General features: G+C 41.0%; 1 protein-coding gene across 1 annotated transcript in view; it reads left to right on the top strand.

Moving 5' to 3' along the window:
- syt9b (synaptotagmin IXb) overlaps positions 1 to 22,548 on the top strand; it is a 54,819-nt gene that overhangs the window by 13,478 nt on the left and 18,793 nt on the right. Inside the window, 9 exon segments of the mRNA XM_030732300.1 lie at positions 9,294 to 9,344; positions 9,347 to 9,441; positions 9,444 to 9,470; positions 11,671 to 11,725; positions 11,728 to 11,887; positions 12,842 to 12,935; positions 12,938 to 13,025; positions 13,028 to 13,180; positions 13,183 to 13,382. Of these exon segments, the coding sequence (XP_030588160.1) occupies positions 9,294 to 9,344; positions 9,347 to 9,441; positions 9,444 to 9,470; positions 11,671 to 11,725; positions 11,728 to 11,887; positions 12,842 to 12,935; positions 12,938 to 13,025; positions 13,028 to 13,180; positions 13,183 to 13,382 (923 nt within the window).

The raw sequence follows: 22,548 nt of genomic DNA, 5'->3' as shown, positions 1-22,548 counted from the left end.
AAGCCAAGAAAAACAATACTTCCCTCCATCTTTTCTACAAAATGTTATTGTCTCCTTTACCAAAGGATACACTGGACTCCAGAGAGACAGTGATAATGACCCACAATTCCTCACAGCAGTAACAATCAGAGTGGCAAACCATCCACATGATGATGTAGGCTAGTTTAAGGATCCCTTTAGAACCCCGACTGTCTTTTCCTCTAAGTTCCTCTTAGTGTTTTCCAACAGAATGCTTTTGGCAGGGCTTGGCAGTCTTGGAGACAAACTCTGACGAGGTGAAGAAGTGCACTGGATAGACTGGCTATGAATTAAGTTTTTTTTAAAGCAAAGTGGTAAACATCTTGGCTGACAAGAAGTCTGTCGTACAACTTTAACACCCACTTCTGCGGTGATTGCGCTGATATAAGCCCCCCGCCCCCCCTTATATCTCAGCAGCCAGCCTGTAAATTCTTTATGTATAGTCATATAAAGACAAGAAACCTCAACACAGATAATTATATTAATCAAAACCTCTCTGACCTTTTTTTAATTATAATTGTCAACTTCCTTTAGTGAGGAGTGAGCTTACTGATTAATGGAGCTCCTGAATCTAATTAACTGCTGCCAGCTGTATAGAGTTCAGGCCTTGGTGCCTTGATTGCACCCTGCATGAGGACCTGACAAGCTGAGACACCCTGCAGCTTTAGAAAAGGCTCTAACAAAGGTAACTGAGTGAAGACACCGCATCAAAGAACAGCAGTGTTTTCAGTATTTTTCTTTTTTTTTTTTTAACTTAAATATTTAGAAGGAAATCGATTTGAAAGGAACACGGTAAGCCTTGAAAGCAAACACGCTTAATATGAGTGCAAAATATAGATATTCTGAGCTGTAATTCGATTTCCAAAAAAAAAAAAAAAAGCTGAATTTTGGGTATGAAATATTGAAACAAATGCATCACCTATTTGGCACATCAAAGCCAGAGCACGGCAGAACAAGCTGCATGCTTTCTGTTTGTGCCAGCTGAGAGCATAAGCCCGGCACTGTGTCGAGGGTGCATATTGTAGATCATTTTTTTCTGCTTTCAGTTCATCCCAGCTGCTTGCAAAGTGCAGAGCTGCACACATGAGGACTGTGTTCTACCTGCCTCGTTTCCCAAATCCTACTGCTGACTGTGCTGTACTTCTAATGTGTGCGTGTAACGCAGAGCTTTGCCCACGTATTCAGAAAGCCTTAGGAAGGCATGTTAGTAACTTAAATCTTTGCGCACCAAATAAAATGTGATTAAAAGTGTAGCGTCTCACCTTTAATTCATGTGCTTTAATAAAGAATTTGCATTAACTGATATTAAGAGGGGATTTTGTTGTGTAATCCCTCCATATTCATAGGCTCAAAAGCAATTGGACTATTGTTGTGCAATTTTTTGAGGACATGTCTGGATTTGAGTGTTGAGCTGTGTTTTCATTTGGTAGCTGTTCATGGGAACATGTGCATTCCAAAGATGTCTCAGTACAGTTGGGGGGGGGGGGCATATTTGGGCTGAAAAAATTAAAATGAATCGAGCCTTTCACACATACAGCAGAAAGTTGTGTCCAAATCCACATTTAATACATTTTTAACAGAAGGATTTCATCCACAGCCGTTTTCCCCAGCATCCTCCTTCACTACATCCATGAATCTTCTCCGTGGTCTTCCTCTTTTCCACCTGTTTGGCAGCTCCATATTCAACATCCTTTGTCCAACAAGAACAAGAACTTGTACCAGAATGATGGGATTAGAAGAGAGTATGGAGAACGAAAAGAGGAGTTTATAATCTACAGCATAGCATCACATCATCTGTCAAACATGATGAAGGCAGTGTTAACTCATAGCTGTCAGAATAACTGGGTCACCGGGATGATGATGGACCTGCTGATAGAAGTAGTAGAATCCTTGAGTGTGTAAAGCTGTACTGTTTGGGCAGATTTATGGCAATAAAGTGATAGGACAGATGGATGGATGACTCAAAATAAGGGGTAAAATAAGATTTTTTTTTAGATCAAAGTAGGGGGAAAAAATCCACTTGGAGGAAAGCTTAAAGTCACAAGAAACGAGTCACAAATTCACACAAAAAAGTGGAAACATCAGGATTCTATTCCTACTAGTTGGTCGAGTATGGAAGCCCTGGGACATGGGAGAAAAAAACATGGGAGGGGGAAAAAAAAAGCACTTTTTCAAGATCCTGCAAAACTTTTGTGAGATCCTGAGAAATTTTCGTTAAAATTGTTTTCACTTTCCCTGAATCAAATTGGTGTAAAATGGTGACCATGTTCACAGCCTCTGGCTTTGTTGAAGAAACTAATTGGAGTTGTTACTAAGGCAACCATTCAGTACTGCAATCAGTGCATCTTGTACTATTTAATGTCCTATACTGTAGTTTGACGTGATGAAGGCAGCATATTCAAGGTGAGTGTATCTTTAGTTCTATAGCATAATTAGTCAGCAAACACTTTCACTAACACAGGTACACATAAACCTTATGAAAGTAGTTTTACTCTTTTTTTTTTTTCTCCCCCAAATTGTCATGTCTCAGGTGTGATTTTTGAGAGATTACATAACTGTTTTAAATTGTCAAAAATACTCATCTACATTCACGGGCCACTTTACACTTTGGTAATACTGGGTGGGACCCCTGAACTGCCTTAATTCTTCCTGGCATAGATTCAACAAGGTGCTGGAAACATTCCTCGCAGATACTGATATATATGGATAGTATCACACAGTTGCTGCAGATTTGCCAGCTGGGCATCCATGATGAGAATCTCTGGTTCCACCACATCCCAAAAGTGCTCTACTGGACTGAGATCTGGTGATTGTGGATGTCAAGGATGGTTGCATGGCAGGTAGGATGTGGAGCAAATGTAGGACTCAGGAGACTGACATAAACTTTAAGCAGCTTTAATGCAGAGCTCTTTCACAACATACAAAAAATACACAGTTACTGAACAGGAGCAAATAATCCAGAAACTAGACCTCTCCAAGGACCAAAGAAACACACAACCATGAGGGAGCACCCAACAAACAACAAAGGGAGACTCAGGCAATTTATACAAACACAGGATAACGAGAGGATGGGAAACAGGTGGGAACACAGCTGAGAAAAACTAACATAATGACTCGGAAGGAAGTTAAACGAGACCAAGATCCAGAGAAGAACAACTGCCAAAATAAAACAGGAAGATAGTAACAACTGAATGGGGAGACAAGAATAAGCTGACAAGCATAAACACAGAGATAAAGACTGAGTCAGACAGAAACACGAGGGAGGCAGGAATAACAGGGATTCAAAGAATAACACAAACAGACTAAAACCAAGAACAAAAGTAAAATGAGAACTACAAGCCTGAGAATATAAAGAAACAAATCAGGAAATGCTGCAACAAGAAAATACAAAACCGGAAAACAGAACCTTGATCAAAAGAAAAGAAAGCCTAAACATCCTAAAAACTCAAAACCCTGCGTCCAAGACCCAGAATTTTGTCCTGGGTAATGTCACTGTCCTGGTCCTGGTCCTGGTCCCTGGTCGCTAGTCCAAGACCCAGGGACCAGGACAGTGGAGGCCAGTTGAGTACAGTGAGCTGATTGGGTTGGCTGTGGTAGAGCAAGTTGTCTACCAGTTGGAAAGTTAGTGGATCAATCTCCAGCTCCTCTGGTCCACATGAATGTTAGAGAAAGCACTCACGCATAGATAAAAGCACTGTATGAATGTGTGTGTGTGATTGGGTGAAAGACACTTATAGTAGAAAGTGTTTTGAGTTCTTGAGTTGAGCAGAAAGGTGCTTTATAAGTACCAGTCCATTTACCACGGTCATGTTCAAGAAACCTTTTTGACATGTCACATTATCCTGTTGGAAGCAGCCATCAGAATGGGTGCACTGTGGTCATACAGGGATGGGCGTGGCCAGCAACAGTACTCAGGGAGGCTGTGGTGTTTAAGCAATGCTCAGTTGGTACTAGAAAATGTCTCCCACAACATTACCCCATCACCACCAGCCTGGACCACTGATACAAGGCAGGTGCATGCTTTCGGTTACGCCAAATTCTGACCCTACCATCTGAATGTCACAGCAGAAATCGAGACTCATCAGACCAGGCAAAGTTTTTCCAGTCTTCTACGGTCCCATTTTGGTGAGGCTGTGTGAATTGTAGCCTCTTTTTCCTGTTCTTGACAGGAATAGCACCAGGTGTGGTCTTCTGCTGCTGCATTCAGAGATGCTCCTCTGCAGCTTGGTTGTAACAAGTGCTAATTTGAGCTACTGTTGACTTCCTATCAGTTTGAAGCACTCTGACCATTCTCCTCTGATAAACTGCCGCTCTCTGGATATTTTTGCTTTTTCAGACGACTCTTTGTAAACCCCAGAGATGGCTGTGTGGGAAAATCCCAGAAGATCAGCAGTTCCAGAGCAGCCCATCTCACGCCAACAACCGTGCCACATTCACCCCATTCTGATCTTTAGCAAAAACTTAAAAACTTTATTTACAAATATTTCTAATAAATTGCTTAAAGACTCTGATTATATGTATTACCATATGTACTGTATGCAGCTGAATTTTGCAGCATCAAAAGTCATCTGAATATTTTTGGGGCTATGCTCTCATTGGTTGGTAACTTGATTCCAAACATTTTTACAGAATTCATTCTGCAGAGCTGCTTTCCTCAGTGATTCTGTAAAAAAAGCGTTTTTAATAGAGAGGGATCATTGTTGTGTATCTATAAGGGATGAATCCAGTTGTTGAGAAAATAGAGAAAGAAAAAGTATAAGTTGAAATAAGTTACACAGTACAATGTGAAGAAAAACATCAAGTACTAAACTCTAATGGCATCCATAAATTAGCTGATCTCACTCTGACTTAAGCACTCTCCACTTTACTGTTATAAGAGAAGCTCTTAGCTCTGCTTTGCAGGAACGACAAGTAGCAAACACTGTAAAAGGAGAACAGGGTTCAGGACCAGAGCTAAACCTAATATAAATATGGCTTTCGGCAGCTGTAGAACACATTTTTGATCGTGCGGCACCATGTCATTGGTGTATAACCTGCTGTGGACACTGTGGATGCTGAGAGTATCACTGATATTGTTCAAGATTAATGGAGTCTGGAGGGCATTGTACTGAGTAAGGAGCCTCAAAAATTCAGATGTTCATTTTGTCTGAGCCTGATTCAAAATGACTTGCAGCAAAAAAAAAGTAGAAAAAAGGCAGATACAGAGAGCATGGTCGTGTCTCTAACTCTCCTCTTTAGAGCATCTTACCTCAGCAGACAGTCTCAGCCAAGCTTTTAGATGAGTTTGAGAAAGGCTGCTTCACAAGAAAGAGATATCAACAAACATCATCTGTCTGACTCTACACAGAGCTATTACCTAGCAGATAAGAGGCAAACCCTCTCCTTAGCTTAATGGAGGGCAGCATTTTGTCCAGTGGTCTCAAATATCCATCAATCATCCCTGCAGTCTGGATGTGAATATTGCATATTTTATGTGGTCCATAGAGATGGAAATACGGACCTAATCTCCTGTAAACTAGAGAATACATGGGGATATTAAGTTTCTTTGTTTTTTTTATTTTTATAATGGCTGGAAACAGTATTGATGAGGACTATGAGACAAACAGGTAAACTTGTGGGCAATAACCCTAAAACAATGAGGTGAGAGACATTAAGATGCTCTGCAGTGCTGAGGGGAGCTGCGGTTGGATAATCATGGTCTGTGGGTTTGTTACAACCGGAGGCCCTCTCAAGTTGGATTTGTTAATTTAACAACTGGGGCGTTCACCAAATCTGAATTTTGTCAGTCAAAATGAATTTGGCCATTAAATGATCAGAGTATTCACTGCTTCTTTTTCTTTTAGGCCCACATTTTAATGTTAGGATACCATGAGGACAAGACAACAATGTATGAGGTGAATTCATGAAGTTCTGCAACTTCCCCCATAAAAAATCTAAAACCATACCTAGTGTGGCAGTTTCCATTTGCACAATGGAGCCCACCACAGGCATTTCACATTAGACCTCCTTATTGAGAGTCTGCCCACATTTCAGGGTGCACAAACCTGTGAATGTTGAATAAGCATGCTCCTGGTTATGCTGCTGACCTTTGGGCTTGAACCTGTGCAACCTTCTGTTGGAAACTGCTGTTTGGTATCTGGGTTATAGTCAGAAAGGATGAATTAATCACCTGTGTCCTCAACATGGAAGTCCAGTCACATGATGTTTGTTCTAGGTGCAAATTTTAGATCCGTGATCAGTTGCAGAAATCAAGTAAGTGCCCCTCCCTGAGCCTGGTTCTGATGGAGGTTTCTTCCTGTTAAAGGCAGTTTTTCCTTCCCACTAAGAGCTCTGAGGTCATCGAACCAGCTGCTCTTACAGAGGCCTAAAACTAGACTAAAACAGAGAGGTGATCGAGCTTTTGCAGCAGCAGCACCAAAGCTATGGAACGATCTACCTCTCCATATCCGCACAGCTCAGACGATACACACATTTAAATCTCTATTAAAAACACATTTCTTTTTCCTTGGCATTTGGCTGCAGTGCTACCTCCTTTTAGATGATTGTTTTATGGTATTTTATGGTACTTGTTTTAAACGTTTTAATTTTAATTTCTTATGTTATTTATTGTTCTTAATGTTTTTATTTATTTATTTTTATTTTATTATTTATTTATTTATATATTTTTATTTTTATTTAGTATAGTCCTTGGGGTTACAGATCTTGTACAGCACTTTGGTCAACGTCGTTGTTTTAAATGTGCTTTATAAATAAACTTGACTTGACTGTCACCAAGTGCTGCTCACAGGGGGTCGTTTTGACTGTTGGTTTTTCTCTGTATTATTGTAGGGTCTTTATCTTACAATCTAAAGCGCCTTGAGGCGACTGTTTGCTGTGATTTGGTCCTATATAAATAAAATTGAATAAAAATTGAATTGGAGTGGTTAAAATGGGATCTAAGTAATCCAAAAATAACAGCTGACATGAAGCAGTCTAGAGGTGCACAGCAGATAACCTTGAAGACTTCCAGTTGTATGTGCTCATATATCAAGTCCCAATGAATTCAACTTAATGTTCATTTTTTAAATTAAAGTCTCCAAAGAGTCAGAAAGCTCATTGGCTAATGACTTATAATTGGCAAATCATTAGCCAATGAGTGTTCAGTATCCCCACACTTATGTCTGGTTTCAAAATCTAAGATGGCAATGGCAAAAACGTTTAGCATGAGGCTTCACAACAGGACCTCACTAACCGATGGGCGATGCGATGGTCCCTACAGCCGTCGTTTTTAATACAGACTGTGGTTCTCTAAATTTAAGCTGCACACACACACATTATGAATGCAGTTTGGAATTGGAAAAGCATGTGCAAACGATTCAGTGCTGCCACAGAGAAGGAAAACAGAGTGAAGCATCAAAGGTAAATGGACACAAAAAGAAAAATGGCTACCAAAAATGTTTATATGCAAGCACATTTAGATATAAACATTGGTGAGCAGTTTTTGTCAACGCAAAAATCAACCCTAGTGAGTTCACAGCAAGCATCAGGCTGGGGAAGAAAGGTGATTTAAGTGACTTGGAACATGATGTGGTTGTTGTTGCCACACAGGGTGGTCTTAATATTTCAGAAACTGCTGATACTGCTGGCATTTCTCCACACAAACTATCTCTAGGTTTGGTCTGAAAGAGAGAAACTATCCAGTGAATGGCAGTTTTCTGGGTACCTTGTTGATGTCAGATGTCAGAAGATAATGATCACTCAAATAACCACTCGTTACAACCAAGGTATGCAGAAGAACATCTCACAACACGCTGAACCTGGAAGTAGTTGGGCTACAGCAGCAGAAGACCACACTGGGTGCCACTCAGAAACTGAGGGTCACCTAAATCAGACAAGACTGGAAAATGTTGCCAATTTGGTGTGAACAGCATGAAGCATGGATCCATCCTGCTTGTATCAACAAGTCAAGCTGCTGGTAGTGGTTTGTTGTAATGGTGTGAGGGACATTTTCTCCTTAGTACCAAGTGAGCATCATTTAAACGGCACAGCCTTCCTGAGTATTGCTGCTAACTACGTAAATTCTGTTATGACCACATCTTCTGATGGCTGCTTTCCAGCAGGATAACACATCATATCACAAAGCTCATATCATCTCAAACTGGTTTCTTGAACATGACAGTGAGTTCACTTTACTCAGATGGCCTCCACAGTTACCAGCTCTCAGTGCGATAGAGCATTTTGGGAGGTGGTGAGCTGAGAGATTCTCCTCATGGACGTGCAGAGGACAAATCTGCAGCAGCTGTGTGATGCATTCATGCAAAAATGGATCAAAGCAGTGTTCCAACGCCTTGCTGAGTCTGCACCACAAAAAATTAAAGAGTTCTGAAAGTTTAAAGGTAGAATCAACCTGGCAACAGCAAGGTGTATCTAATAAAGTAGCCAGTGAGCACAGCTACGTACAAACCATGTAATGTCATATCAGATATGAAAATAGTTGTAATTGTTTGCCTTTCAACATTTTCTGCAGCTTCAACTCTTTAGATGGTGTGTACTGTAGTTCCTTAAAGTATCCAGAGCTTTTATTTACTACAACTTCAGAAGGTAGTGGGACTAAATTTGAAGGCTTTTGTTATTACTGCTGCGTGATTAATGTAAATATGAATCCTCTAGTTGATGAGCCCCCATTTTTTCAGCACTGTTAACACAAACTCAGAAGTTCTGTATCCATTTCAAATTAAAAGCCTCTAGTGTTTCAGTGCACTCATCAGTGTGTATACATTGGGTTGTCCAGCCAATAATTCTCTGTGTTGTGCAGAAAGTGTCTGTTGTTAGAATGAATGAGTTTCCCCTTTTCTTCTATCTGTTCAGATTCTTAAAACACCTCTATAAGATGGATTATGTGACCATTTTAAAAGAAAACTATAATAGAGTAGCGAGCATAATTTGGCTAAACTCCCTGTAACCATCCATCTGCAATCATTTAAATCAGTCTTTCTCTGCTGTGATCACTGTTTCGAAGATTTAGATGTGGCCCTTTAGCACCTTATCAACTAGGTGATGCATCTCTGTGTAACTGCTGATATATTTGGATATTCCACTCACATATTTTTTCTTAAACTTTTGCTTACTGTGAGAAAATGTTATATTTTCCCCTCTCATTTTGCATTCTTAATAAACACAATCTGTCCTCCCTGGGGAGTTTGGTTTATCTGTGCCAGCATTTTTCACTGGCAGCGCTGTGTTCACTGTTCACTGAGCACCCCCCCCCCCTTTTTTTTTTTCTCTTTCATCTCTAGATGTATCGGTGAGCCTGTTGTCTCTGCTGGTGACCACCTGTGGCCTGGCTCTCTCAGCGTCTCCCTCTTTGTGTCATGGAAGCTCTGCTGGGTGCCGCTAAGCGGTCGCTTCCTCCCAGATGTCCTCAAGGGGGCACACTTCTTGGGAGGGGGAACCAACAACCTGTCCTCACAGAGGTAAGGGAGGGGGGGGGGAGCAGGAGAAAGTATTGATACATTAGTTTGAATGGAAAAACAATTAAAATAGAAGTGAGCAGAGATTAAAGCTGAAATTAAACTCCTTAAAATCCTTTTTAAATATTACTTTTCTTGGATTTTGCCAGTATTGGATTGCACAGTACAGATGCAGATAGGAACCATGGGGACACGTGAGGATATCACATGCAACCAAAGTCACACTTGGCTAAAATACAACCCGGCTTGTTACAGTGATAGAGTGTGCATCTTGGACAACTGGATACTCCAAAATTCTCCTGTGAAAATAGCATTTCACCCTGTCTTAATGCCCCTCTTTTGTATGCAGGTTTTTAAAGGAAACCTCTCTGCATCACAGTGCAAGATTACTCCCAAGTCCACCCTACAGTACATACCGACTTTATGGAGTATGCACTGTAATAACATTCTCATGCAATACTGTTTACTACTAACAAGATTTGATATTGCACTTATGTAGTCAAACTGCAGCTGCAGCTTCAGATAGCCACTGCCAAATTAAAGCTTGTTACTCCAACCTGCAAGCAACATTTCTCTCAGGCCCAAAGGACACTGCTTAACTCACCTGTGCATGATGACAACCTCACTGAAAGGCTGTTGATTGGAAGCTTGTGTGCCTCTACACCGGGGATCCTCAAATCCAGGCCTCGTGGCCCGGTGTCCTGCAGGTTTTAGATGCGTCTCTGCTTCAACACACCTGAGTCAAATATAGAAGTCATTAGCAGGACTCTGGAGAACTTGACTGCATACTGAGGAGGTAATTCAGCCATTTGAATCAGGGTGTTTGGATCAGGGACACATCTAAAACCCGCAGGAGGACCGGACCTCGAGGCCTGGATTTGAGGATCCCTGCTCGACGCCACCATTGTTGCTGCTGCACTCTGATACTGCCGTCCCTGCATTTCTACATTGCGTTTGCCTTTGATGTCCTTTCTCGTATGTGGCAGGGAGTGGAAGCACTCAGTGTGGTTTGGCTTAGTTCAAAGATCCTGTATTCAACGCAGCTAGCAGTAAATGCAATGAACAATTAGCAGAGGTATTTGCACATGGGCAATACACAGATGTGAGATGAAAATGTTAAAACATCTGATTCAACTCTATGTTGGATATTTGTGTTATATATTGCTAATATCCAAGGTAATGTCTAGAAAGGTTCAGGGTTTTGAGGGTATGTGTAAAAACATTAATCTTCTTATATATTCTAGACATTTAAACTGTAGCAAAAGGCATCAGTTATGTAATGTTATTAGTATGATGTAAATATGACCATTAAAAGGTTGTTGCTGTCTAATTTTGCTGACAAATGTGTTTCATTCAAACCGTAGATGACAAACCACTTAGATGAGGCTGCTCTAACTTGTTAACATGGGCATTAAAAAGTCCTGCACAGGTACAAGAAGGAAGCTATTTGCTTTGTATACATTACAAAGTGAAACAGGAAGCCCTTTGTGTGATGTATATTTTCTGTTTGGCTGGGGTTTGCTACTTAACATTTTACCAGGGCGAGTACACTACACTCCCCAAGCCACTAAGAATTATGGTCTCAAATTGTGTAAGTATGTAAGTACATCTCAGTGTCAGTAGTTGCTATTTTAGCTATGTTAATGTAAAGGGAGATAAATCAATCTTCATGACTAAGGTACGCAGGATCTGCTTCTTCTCCGGTGGTTGTCAGGCAGATTCATAGTCATGGCAAGCCTCTAAAATCTCATTGTTAGTCCTTGACCTAAACTGTTTCTTATTCCATCGAGTCCTTATGCTAAGCTAACCTTTAGCTTCATAAAATAATGCACATGCATGTACTAATCTCCTCATTTGATTCTTGGCGGGATATGTGCTTACTGCTTACTTGTTTTTCAAAAGTCTCTATAGAGTTTCAAGGCATAAAATTGTTATGTTACTGGTGACAGTCGCACTACAGGAACAAGTCTACAACACAACACACACGGTTTCAAAAATGCCATGCATTTGAAATCTTCTCACTAATTTAAAATGATAAAAGGAAAACTGAATCAAGTATTTAAAGTGCCAGAAACATTTCAGGCTGAGGCACTTCTGCTGAAAAATACAAGTCAACAAACAAGTCACATTGTTTTAACTCGGCATTCCAGAGTTATATTTTTTAATAGGATTCAGTAACATAGACATTATGTGTGCTATGCAGGTGGACGGAGGAGGAAAGGAATACAGTGAAGATGGCTGTGTGAAGGAGCCTTCGGGGCCCCTTCTGGTGTTCCTGTCCCGGAGTCGGCCCTGAAGATAAGCCACACGTCACCTGACATCCCGCTGGAAACCCAGACCAAGGTGGAGAAAAACCAGGTTCACACCTCTGGCCAGGGACAGGGTTCAGAGGCAGATACTGAGCCTACCTCGTCTGTACGGTAAGTAGTCTTGAAGCTGCATCCAGCTTTAGTGTTGTTGACGCACACAGTTCAGAAAGGGGCCTGTAATACAAAGCAAGTTCAAACATACCCAGAATATCACTTTCTTAAATGGCTTGCACTCAGTCTGTCGGTGCGCTGACGGCAAATTGAAGTGAAGATTTTACACGGTTCAATTGCAAAGTCTGTGCAATGAAACAAATTGACCTGAATTTGTACCAGGCGACACAAATAGAGGCAAATCGGAGTTTTCTGCGAGATCAAATCTTTCAGCCCCAGACAAAAAATTTGCTTCACATTTTGTTGTGAAAACGTATCAGCTGGGATCCTCCCACAGACTGCAGCCACCGACAATCAGAAATGGAAAGATAAGCTTATAGATGCCTTTTTTGAGGGCAGCTGGAGCTGTGCGGTTCAACTTCACTTATAAATAGAGACAGGGAAAATAAGAAGGCTTGGAGAATAATGAGCAAAATATGTTCTTCTCCTCATCCAATTGGCTGTTAGGGGCTAATATTCACGTGCCTTCCAGCGCGACCATGTTCATGCAACTAATGCCAGGAGAAACGTCACATTAGTAACAGAAATAAAGGTGCTCGTAGAAAAATTTACAATTTTTTACTGGTGTGTATCAGGTAAAGAAAGCTGTATATAGTCTCCAAACTACAGGGCCTTTTACTGTCTGTGTATTTATATATTGAGGAATGGTGACAGTATTTAGTTTTTTATATGCTGATCTCTTATCTCTAAAATAACCCCTCCAGAAAAGTTAGCAAGTAAAAAGTGAACCACCCCCTGTAACACTGGAATCCAGGGTTAAATGTTATCTTGCTAAGCCCCAAATCCTGCTTTGTAGTACAGACTTCAGCTGTTAGGACACAACAAGATTTAAGCATATGTTTACTGAGTAACTTGATTGCCTTATGCGCCTTCAAATAAACCACTTTGTTACAGGCACAACTCCTTTCGTCGTCAAATGAACTTATCCAATCCTGACTTCAACCCTGCTCAGTTCCAGCGCCGGAGGTCTTTGTCTGGTGTGGGTCGGATATCAAACCAGAACTTTACAAGCAGCGCTCAGTAGATGCAGAAGATGGCCATAGAACCAGCAGCTGCGGGCGCCTTCACTTTATCCTTAAGTTGACTTTGACCTGGAGCAGCTGATCGTGAAGATCCACAAGGCCCAGGACCTTCCTGCCAAGGACTTCTCAGGGACCTCTGATCCTTACGTCAAGATCTACCTGCTGCCCGACGCACAACCAAGCACCCAGAACAAGGTGCACCGCAAGACACTCAACCAGTATTCGATGAAGTGTTCCTCTTTCCCGTGGCATACGCCGAGCTGTCGAACCGTAAGCTGCACTTCAGCATCTACGACTTTGACAGGTTCTCTCGCCATGATTTGATTGGCCAAGTGGTGGTGGACAACTTCTTGGATCTTTCCGACTTTCCCCGGGAGACAAAACTGAGCCGGGACATACAATATGTAACCTCGGTGAGAACTGGCTTCTTTACATTCTCTCACTATCTGTCTTTACCTTCTCTTTGTTATATTAAGGCTACATTTCTAACCTAAACAGTCTATTATTTACCGTCAGAACCATGGCAGGTTGCTGTCAGTGAGACCGGCAGTATCTGTAGTTTCCAAAAAATCAATGTTCTTTTTTGTTAAACAATCAAAAAGAGCAAAAACTCCTGTAAAACCCTGTTCTAGCAGCAGAGGGAAGGAGATAAATCAACGGACGTGTATCTCATTTCCCATCCAAGTGGAACTCATCTGCGGTTTCAAGAGGCAAAGACATAAAAATATACTTAGACACAGTTAATGTTTAATGAAAGCAGGAGGAAACCCTGGGGAGTAGTGACCCAGATCTACACTGACATAAGACTGGGGTTGGTTTGACAGAGATACAGCGACACTGTCTATATTACATTATTCACTGGGATAAATCTACAGCATCGGTACACTCTGTAACTCAGTTAGGAACTTAGATCGTCCTACCAGGGAATTTGTTATGGTTTGTCTTCCTTGTTGAGAAAGAATTACAGTCTTATGAGGCTAAGTGTGGGATAGAAACTAATTTTGTTGTTTATGGTGTCGGATCACAGTAAACATTGATTATGAGCGTGATCAAATGTAATCTTTTTACGGAATAAGAACACGCAGGTTAGGATTAACAGTCTGCATATTAGTGATTCATAAAGTACTGGACACTTTAAAAATCACCCACCGCACTACTAAGTCCAAATATTACTTAACTGTGAAGTTAAGGCTTACACTAATCTTTACTCTAGCATTTACTCCCCAAAGCATGCAAACTAGTCTGTAATTGATTTGTAGGCTGCTGAGATATGCAAGTAACAACAGAGAGCTTTTGGCACTGATTCAGTGAGATTTACCAGAGTAAAAACTCCAGATGAGAAATTCTGTGTTTTTTAACGCTGGTGTTGGTCTTTATGTTCATCTTTGTGTTTTTGTACCTTGCATTTCCTCATGCAAGCTACCGTAATGAGGGCATTTGAACAAACACGTGCTGAAGTCAGGTAGACAAGGATAAAATAATTACATTTTGAGCCTGTAAACAATTTACAGAAAAAAAAAAAGAGGCCTGCACTCTTGGTTATTCTTGATGTAGTCGGTATTTCCTGTGCTTCGTCTTTGCAGCAGCAGCTGTCCTCATGACTGTCGCTGCAGGCTGGCTGGGCTGTTTTCTGATTATTGCATATCAATGGTTGTATCCTTGCTATCATAAAAACTATAATTTATACATTTGATGCACACAAGCAAATATAAATGTGAATTGCAAATGCTTTATTTACTACATGGATTGGCACTGAGAGGTTCTCAGGTGTGTAAGTGATAGCTGTAGCTTCTGGGTCTGAAAAGCTCCTGTGGAAATGTCTTAAACTCGCATTCTTTTTAACAACCAACATCACCCATCCATGTCCTTTTCTCCTCTTCTGTGACAAGTGCCTCAGTTTAACATTCAATGCAATTGTGCTTTTTCTTTGTTATTGTTACTATTGTCTAATAACTGCTGCAAGCAGCATTTTTATATACAATGGTTAATTAAGAGAGTGTCTACATGGCTGAAGATGGTAGTGTATATTAGACTTGTGCACTCACATTTGACTGTGATTGCATTTTATAAAGGAGGACCATACCACACCACACTATACCATCTGCACGTCTTTAGAAAGACATCTGATAAAACAGTGCATATGAAGATTTCTGCCCTGGTGTCTGGAGTGTGACCACCACTCAGCCTGATTTTTGAGGCTTTGAAACTTATACAGGCAATGCAGCTGCTTCTCATCAGCTAATTAAGTTCAAAGCGAGAACATGATCGTTAGCTGGGCCAGCATTAAACCAGTTCTGACCTGTTTGTGCCTCGTTAACTGCACTGATGCAAAGACCCAGTGGGACAACTCTCCCACCTCTCTCACACTCTCACACACACACACGCACACACACACTAATCTTGTTGGTTCATAAATATTGCTTCAACACTGTGCAGACTCAACAGCACTGCCAACTAAATAAGGTCAGTCTAAAATGGGTTAGATTCTCCTTTGAGGCATTCAACATGTGATGTATAGCTGTCCTGTGTTGTGTGTCCAAGTCATAAGACGTCCACTTTCCAAATATAATGCCTTTATAACCATCCATCACAACACCACAGACTGTAGTCAAAAATGGACCCTAGACTTCTACAACTTTGCATAATGTATTTACTTTTAGTAACTCTTCACTTTAAGCAAGAAGATATAGAGTGTAGTTTAAGATGTCAAACTTATTGCAATAAGACGTTAACTCAATCGCACTTTATGAAAAAGTTATGAAAAAGTAGTGCCATTAATGCAGGTTCTGTTTGACCACATAAATCACCTGTTGTTTAAGCTGCAAACCTGAAACACAAGGTGTGGTTAGCTCAAAAGCCCACACACAAAGAGAGAACGGGTGAGCCAGCACAGGAGGGCTCCCAGCTCGTCAGGATGCCTGAGGGAAACGTCTAACCATTCTTTTGTCAAGCAAGGCAGACCTTGGAATCCAGGAGTGGTTCTCCAGACCGTAGCCCTCCTAGTCCACAAGGTACTGAAAGCTACTTCTACGCTGTCTGATGTTCACAATCCGTTGGATGCTGGCTTGCCATTGATGATCCAGGCGGGTGAGGAGAGGATGGAAGGTGGACACAAAGGACTGGAATCATGAAAGATGTCGTGAACCCTCATGTTCCGGGCAACTTTAAATGGACAGAAGCAAGATCAGAGCCTCTATTTCAAATGGACCAATGAAGTTTGGAGAGAGTTTAGATTAAGCTCACAGGGGTATGTGCTTTGTGGACAACCAAACCTTTTGTACAGTGTGTTGCTTGGAACTGGGGTTCAACAACGGTGTACCAGACGTTGCTTTCCACAGCCGGCGAAGGAGATAAAGATAGTGCTCCACAGACAGAACACAGATCTCATCGTCAACTGCAGGGAGCAATGGTGGTTGATAGCCTAGGGATGCTTCAACAGGAGCAAGACCAGTGGTGGTGGAGGTCATGGTGTTATGGGCGTACTCAAACCAGGTAACTTACGTGCTCCAGGTGGATTAGCTGGGGGAAGCTATGCACCGGAGAGCTGCAGCCAACTCCTGACTGGTCTGCTCAGCTATCCCGTTAATCTGGGGAAGGACACCAGAAGACGTACTAACCTGAGTGCCGAGGATGGAACAGAATTCTCTCCAGACACAGGATGCGAATTGAGGACCCCAGTGAAAAACGATGTCTTGAGGAATCCCGTGAAAGTGGAAGACATGGCCAACGAGCAACTGGCCTGTCTCTAGGGCAGAAGGGAGTTTTGGGGAGAGCAACACAGTGTGCAGACTGAGTTAAGAGTCCTCCGTCCTGCCCGAGTCACCAGAGAACACTTAGGTGTTGGCAGAGCTCTCTCTGGAGGCTCAGCAGGTAGAGGCAGTGATGGCAAAGTCACAGGCTGAGGCTGGGAAATGACACGAGAAGGGTTAGAAGATTGAGCAGGCTGAGAAGCAGAAGTAAAAACATACCGCCAATTTCAGCGATCTCTGAACATCACATCCTGTTGTCCCGAGATGTGACAAAAACTATTCATGTCTGTCTAGCTGAGCTTCTTGGAGGGCGAAAGACGACGAATGGTATCTGAGTCTGCTGAATCATTATTTGGTCTGATTGTTCTGTCGTAGTCTATGGTGTGGATGGGACTGAGACACCGACATGGAATAAAAGCTAACAGATTTATTTACAGTGAAGCAAAGGCAAGAATTTGACAGCTGAAAGAAGTTAGGAGCCAACTTCACCATCTCCAGATAACAATTAGTTGTTGACTGAAGTTCTTCTTCCTCTTAAATAGTACACAGCAAATGAGGTGATTACCCAACAGGTGAGTTCATTAACCCCAGTGTGCAGGACTGCGGGGCGCGGGGGGGGGGGAACAGAAGTAAGACCTACCCCTGAAATAGAAGCTGTGCTGTGGATAATCACACCAAGTAACCTATATTTGAACACAAAGCTCTGCATGACAAAATTTATATGAACAACACTTGAGTTTCCCCCTGAGAGCCACAGTGATCACAGGGATAGACGAGTCAATGAACTACTCACTCTGGCTGGTGAATACTGGACTAGGGAACCATAGTTACACACTATTCTATCGATTAACAGTGGAGGCAATTGCATTCTCATGTTTTTGCTGTCATGAGAACAAAGAAGATCATGTTGAGCTGCCTGCGAATAATGAAAATGCACTGTTCTCACTTGTTTCCACATATTTTAATATAACCCAATTTGACTAAAAAAATCTTTCAATGGGTAAAATTTCAAAAGATTAAAAATTAATTGTTTTTGTAAAAATGATTGGCAGACTTTTCTTTTCATTTTGCTGCATCCATAGCAATTTTGTCTGTTATGTAATTTGATGCCCATCTGACCTTCAGATTAGCCGTCCTAAAGAAGGTTACATGTGTAACTGTGGTTCTCTGTTACAGAAAGTGCATAAAAAAAAAATTAAGGGATAATGGTTCTCCTCACATTTTTGCAGCGAATCACAGTCTGATCAATCAGATTTGTATTTGCACAGGTATGTGAACACCTGCATTTTAGGGAAGTCTGAAGAAATGTATTCATGTAAAGCTTCTATTCCCTCTTTCAGTATCCCCAGCAGAACTGGGTTACCTCTCTTGGGGTTACAGATTGGGACCCTGTGCTGGTCTTCTCTGCAGTGTATGTGCATTAACCATGACTCTTGGCATATAACAAACCTCTAGCCATTGCAGGCTATATGTACTGGACTGTAATGCATACATGTTTCTGAGTTGCATACTTAAAGAAATAAGCTGCATTCAGTTATAAGAGTGGACTCTTTAGTGCTTGAACTTGTTACTCTAATATGTTGATTTTCAATTAAAATTGGCATATTTTCCAGAGTTTATTAACCTCAAGCAGGTAGTAGAAAGATTTTGTGTGAATTTGTGTCAGCACTATAACCCTTCACCAGTGAGGCAATTAATTACTGGAACACTTATTAAAATCTTTCTCTAGAAAGTTTGCACATTGCTGACTCAGGAGGGAATCCAGCTCGACTTTGCCTTCCATTTGTCAGCAGCTCTACAAAGACTCCTGATTCCTGATATTTCAGTGGTATTGACAAAATTTATATATATATATATATATATATATATATATATATATATATATATATATATATAAAAGAGTAAGAAAATGTTGTTTGTTGTAATAATGCTTCTTGGCAATAAATCTTATACTGTTGGAAAGCCTGTTCATTATTTAAACTGAGCCACATTTGAAAAGGAATATGCAGCTACAGTATACAGGAACTTCAGCAGCATGTGGAAGAACCAAACATACCCACAGCAGCCTGGCACATCTTCCTTATGCTGGTCATCAGCTCAGTCACACTGCTGTGGGATGGCATCCCATTCTTCAACCGGCATTTGTCACAAGTCAGCCAGGGTGGTTGTGTTGGTCACACTGGCACAAACAGCACACCCAAGCTGATCCCACAAGCGATGAGTGGGGTTGAGGTCAGGACTTAAGGCAGGCCACTCCATCTGCTCCACTTCCAAATTCTGGAGGTTGTCTCTGTTAAACCCCTCATTTTGGTGGATATTCTGTCCCAGACTGTGGAGATATGGGATTGCCACTGGTTACATAATCTCTTTTCGATATCTCTCTGTATTGAGATCGCCTCCTGATGTACCAAAAGCTCAAAATTAAAGTCAATAGCAGAATAAGCTGTTTGGCATTGGCAGAGAACATTTGGCAAGTTTCTCATGGGCGCAACCCACATACTCTACTGTGTTGCTCAACCCACAAATGCATTTTCCTTACAAATGCAGCTCAAAAATAAACACGCTTTCCAACTCAGTAAGGCGGAGCGCCGGGCAATCAACCGCTGGCAAGAAATCTGCACTAGTTTTGCAGCTAAGGCATGTTCTAACCTTGAATTTAAATATAAATATAATTTAAATATATCTTCAAAAATGTATTCTGTTATATACCATACAGAATAGTATTAGTTACTTCTCAGGGATTTGAGCTATAGAGGTAATATATATAGTCCATAATTAGAGGAATGTCTCCAGACTTAGCAATCGATATTTATTCACTGTGCAGTAAAAGAACTGACTTGGGTTTTGTTTAGCCACATTATAAACAGCAAATATTTTGAAACTAGAAGATGTTAAAATTAAATCTCAGATTCCTGTTGCGGCACAGTGATGTGGTGGTTAGCACTGTTGTCTAATAGCAAAAAGGTCCTGGCCTTGAATGCATGGGTTCTCTCCAGGCTCTCTGACTTCCTCCCACAGTCCTAAGAGAAGCAAGGAGTTAGGTTAATGGGTTATTCTAACGTGAATGTGAGCATGAATGGTTGTCTGTCTCTGTGTGTTAGCTCTGTGACAGACTAGCAGACTGTCCAGGGTGTACCCCACCTCTCACCCTGTGACAGTTGTGATAGGCTTCTTACAAAGGGGAGGACATTAACCGAACTCTAAACTGCTAGTAACCAGGGCCCTATGCTACAAAGCGAGTTCAGCATACCCAGAGTAATCTTTCCATTATCTGGATTCACTTACACTAACATTGGTAATCAGGATAAAGGGTCACATGAAGCTGGTTATAAACTCATTAGTTAACTGAGGATTTCCCGCCACGGACAAACGAAAGGAGTGGTGTTAGCAGCATCTGACCAATCTAAAAGGGGCGTTGCCCTTACTGACTAATGATGATATTATAAATTGGTGATTAAAAGGACATTAAATAAAACAGTAAAATGCATGCAGAAAATCATTAATCTGGTGATTTAGAGCATGGAGCGATAAAATAAACATTTTAATTCCAGTTAATAATTTTATTACTGGGTGCCCTCTCAGTCCTGCTGTTTATTTCTAAGGTGACAGCTGCACATTAAAGCTTTGAACTTTAAACTGGATACATTTAAATATTTGAAATTACTGTCCACCGCAGGATAAAGGAGATGTGGAAGTCAGAGCCCAAAGTAAAATCAATGTGACTGATTGAACAGGTATTCTTGGCGTGTGCTCTGTTTCCAGCTGTGTGAAAGAGACTCAGCAGCAGATCAGAATAGAGTATAACAACATTTTATACATACAAGGGACTTTAGTCTATGTACAAATTTGATGTGAGCTCATCAAGTACAGTGTAGGTGTCCTGTATAGGGATCATATATGAACACTTACAGAATAAAACTGTTGTAAAGTTGTTTACTGCCAACAGGAAAAAAATATGAAGGAATAAAGTCGCATCTAAGAATCTATGAGTCTTACAGATGCTCATAGGTGAAACACAAAGACTTTAGACCCTCCTACTCTCCCTGCAGAGTTCCAAGGGATCTTCCAGGAATGGTGACAAGGGAGTGGAACAGCTGGCTAATAAGACACAGGTGAAGCTAATCAAGGCCAACAGACAGGGGAAGCAAAACTACAACCAAGACACAGAAGACAAACAGCTACCATAATAAAACAGGAAGTCACTGAATAATAATTAGAAAGGACCCTAACACACTCAAACTTGACATAAAAAGGGGGAACAAGGGGGAAGGCTATGAAATAACTCAAGGGATAATCCTAAATAAACCCTAAACTGAATACTAATGGAAAATAAACATGTACAGCAACTAAGAACTAAGTCTCAAGATCCTAAAGAACAAGAAAATCAAATATAAACTAAGCAAACTAAGAACAGAACACCAAATAATAAACAAGAAATTTAAAGTCCAAGAAAACTATAAACTCTCTGTCCCAGAAACAGGACCATTAAACAACCTTTTTGTGTTTGTTTGCCTTTGCTCCCTCTACCTCTGCGGTTTTCTTAAATTGACAGTTAACTGGTGATTCTAAATTGGCCTTAAGTACAGCTGTGAGGCTAAATGGTTGTCTGTCTTTCAGTGTCAGCCCTGTGCTGGACCAGCAACCTTTCTAGGGTCTGTGGTATCTGGGATTGGTACAGCTCCCACCATAACCCTGAACTGGATAAATGGTTATTCGATTTGCTTTCCAGCGTCTGACTTTTTGCCACACAGATGTTCCTGTCTTCTTTCTTCTGAAGATTTTTTGGGGACAGCAAGGACAATGAAGAGCTCAGAGCCACTGTACCTGCAGCGTCTGAGGGGCCAGTCAATACTATTGACCGCAATCTGGTTGGCCTGTAATTAGGACAATGATGAATGGGGTCAGCATGGACATTCAAAGTGTGTTTGTGTGTATTGTTAATTCAGTAAAGGAGCTTCCCATTTCCTAACAATGATAAATTGGCCTTATAACAAGGTCCTCCATTATCCCTTATTGACTAAGGAAAAATATGATTCTCTAAAGTGGTCAGTAGGATATTACAACATATTACCTGGGCCCTATATGTACATAAAGTAGTGTGCAACTTTTTCTTTTATTCAGGTGTATTATTAATGCACTCTGTGAAAAAGCCTGAGGTTCTATGGGATTGACCTGCGCATGTATCTGTTCTATGAAACAGTCTTGGAGAACCTAACCTGGTATGAAATACAAGCCAATGCAGGCCCTCTCTGTGCAGTTAAAATCTAGGATTTCTTGTCTTGTTCAGAGAGCCATGAAGGTCGTAGGAAACATTATCCCTTTCAGTGTACATACATAATATTGATGTTTGGTCAGAAGAGCAGAGAGAATACTGCCATCAAAAGTCCTCCACTCTAACACAAGTGTTTACCCTCTTGGAGATGGTAAAAACTAAAGTACTAATCTATGTCCTCTTCTACTAACATGTCAAAGTTAATTGGACAATTGACTGAGAAGCAGTTTCAAGGTCATCATGAAGGAGGACATCATTAGGCTGAAAAAAGAAAAATCAGAGTTGTCAAGTCTAATCAAGAGATGCTTTCATGAATAGAAATACAGAGAGTTTACAGGAAGATGCAAACCAAGAACAGGAAAGCTAGTTTAGACCTTCCAGAAAATACTGGAAAGATTAATTTGCAAGAGAATGATGGGAAGAGAAAATTATGGAGAAGGACAGGAACATTTCATGATCCAAAGCATATCATATCTGTTAAATAAGGTGGAGGCATTGTCATGTATAGCTGTTATTAGTGTTTACTGGTGATGTGACTGCTGATAGAAGAAGCAGGAT

This window comes from Archocentrus centrarchus, chromosome 6, assembly GCF_007364275.1.
Source record: "Archocentrus centrarchus isolate MPI-CPG fArcCen1 chromosome 6, fArcCen1, whole genome shotgun sequence".
Lineage (NCBI taxonomy): Eukaryota > Metazoa > Chordata > Actinopteri > Cichliformes > Cichlidae > Archocentrus > Archocentrus centrarchus.
This window is presented reverse-complemented; position numbering and strand designations above follow the sequence as displayed.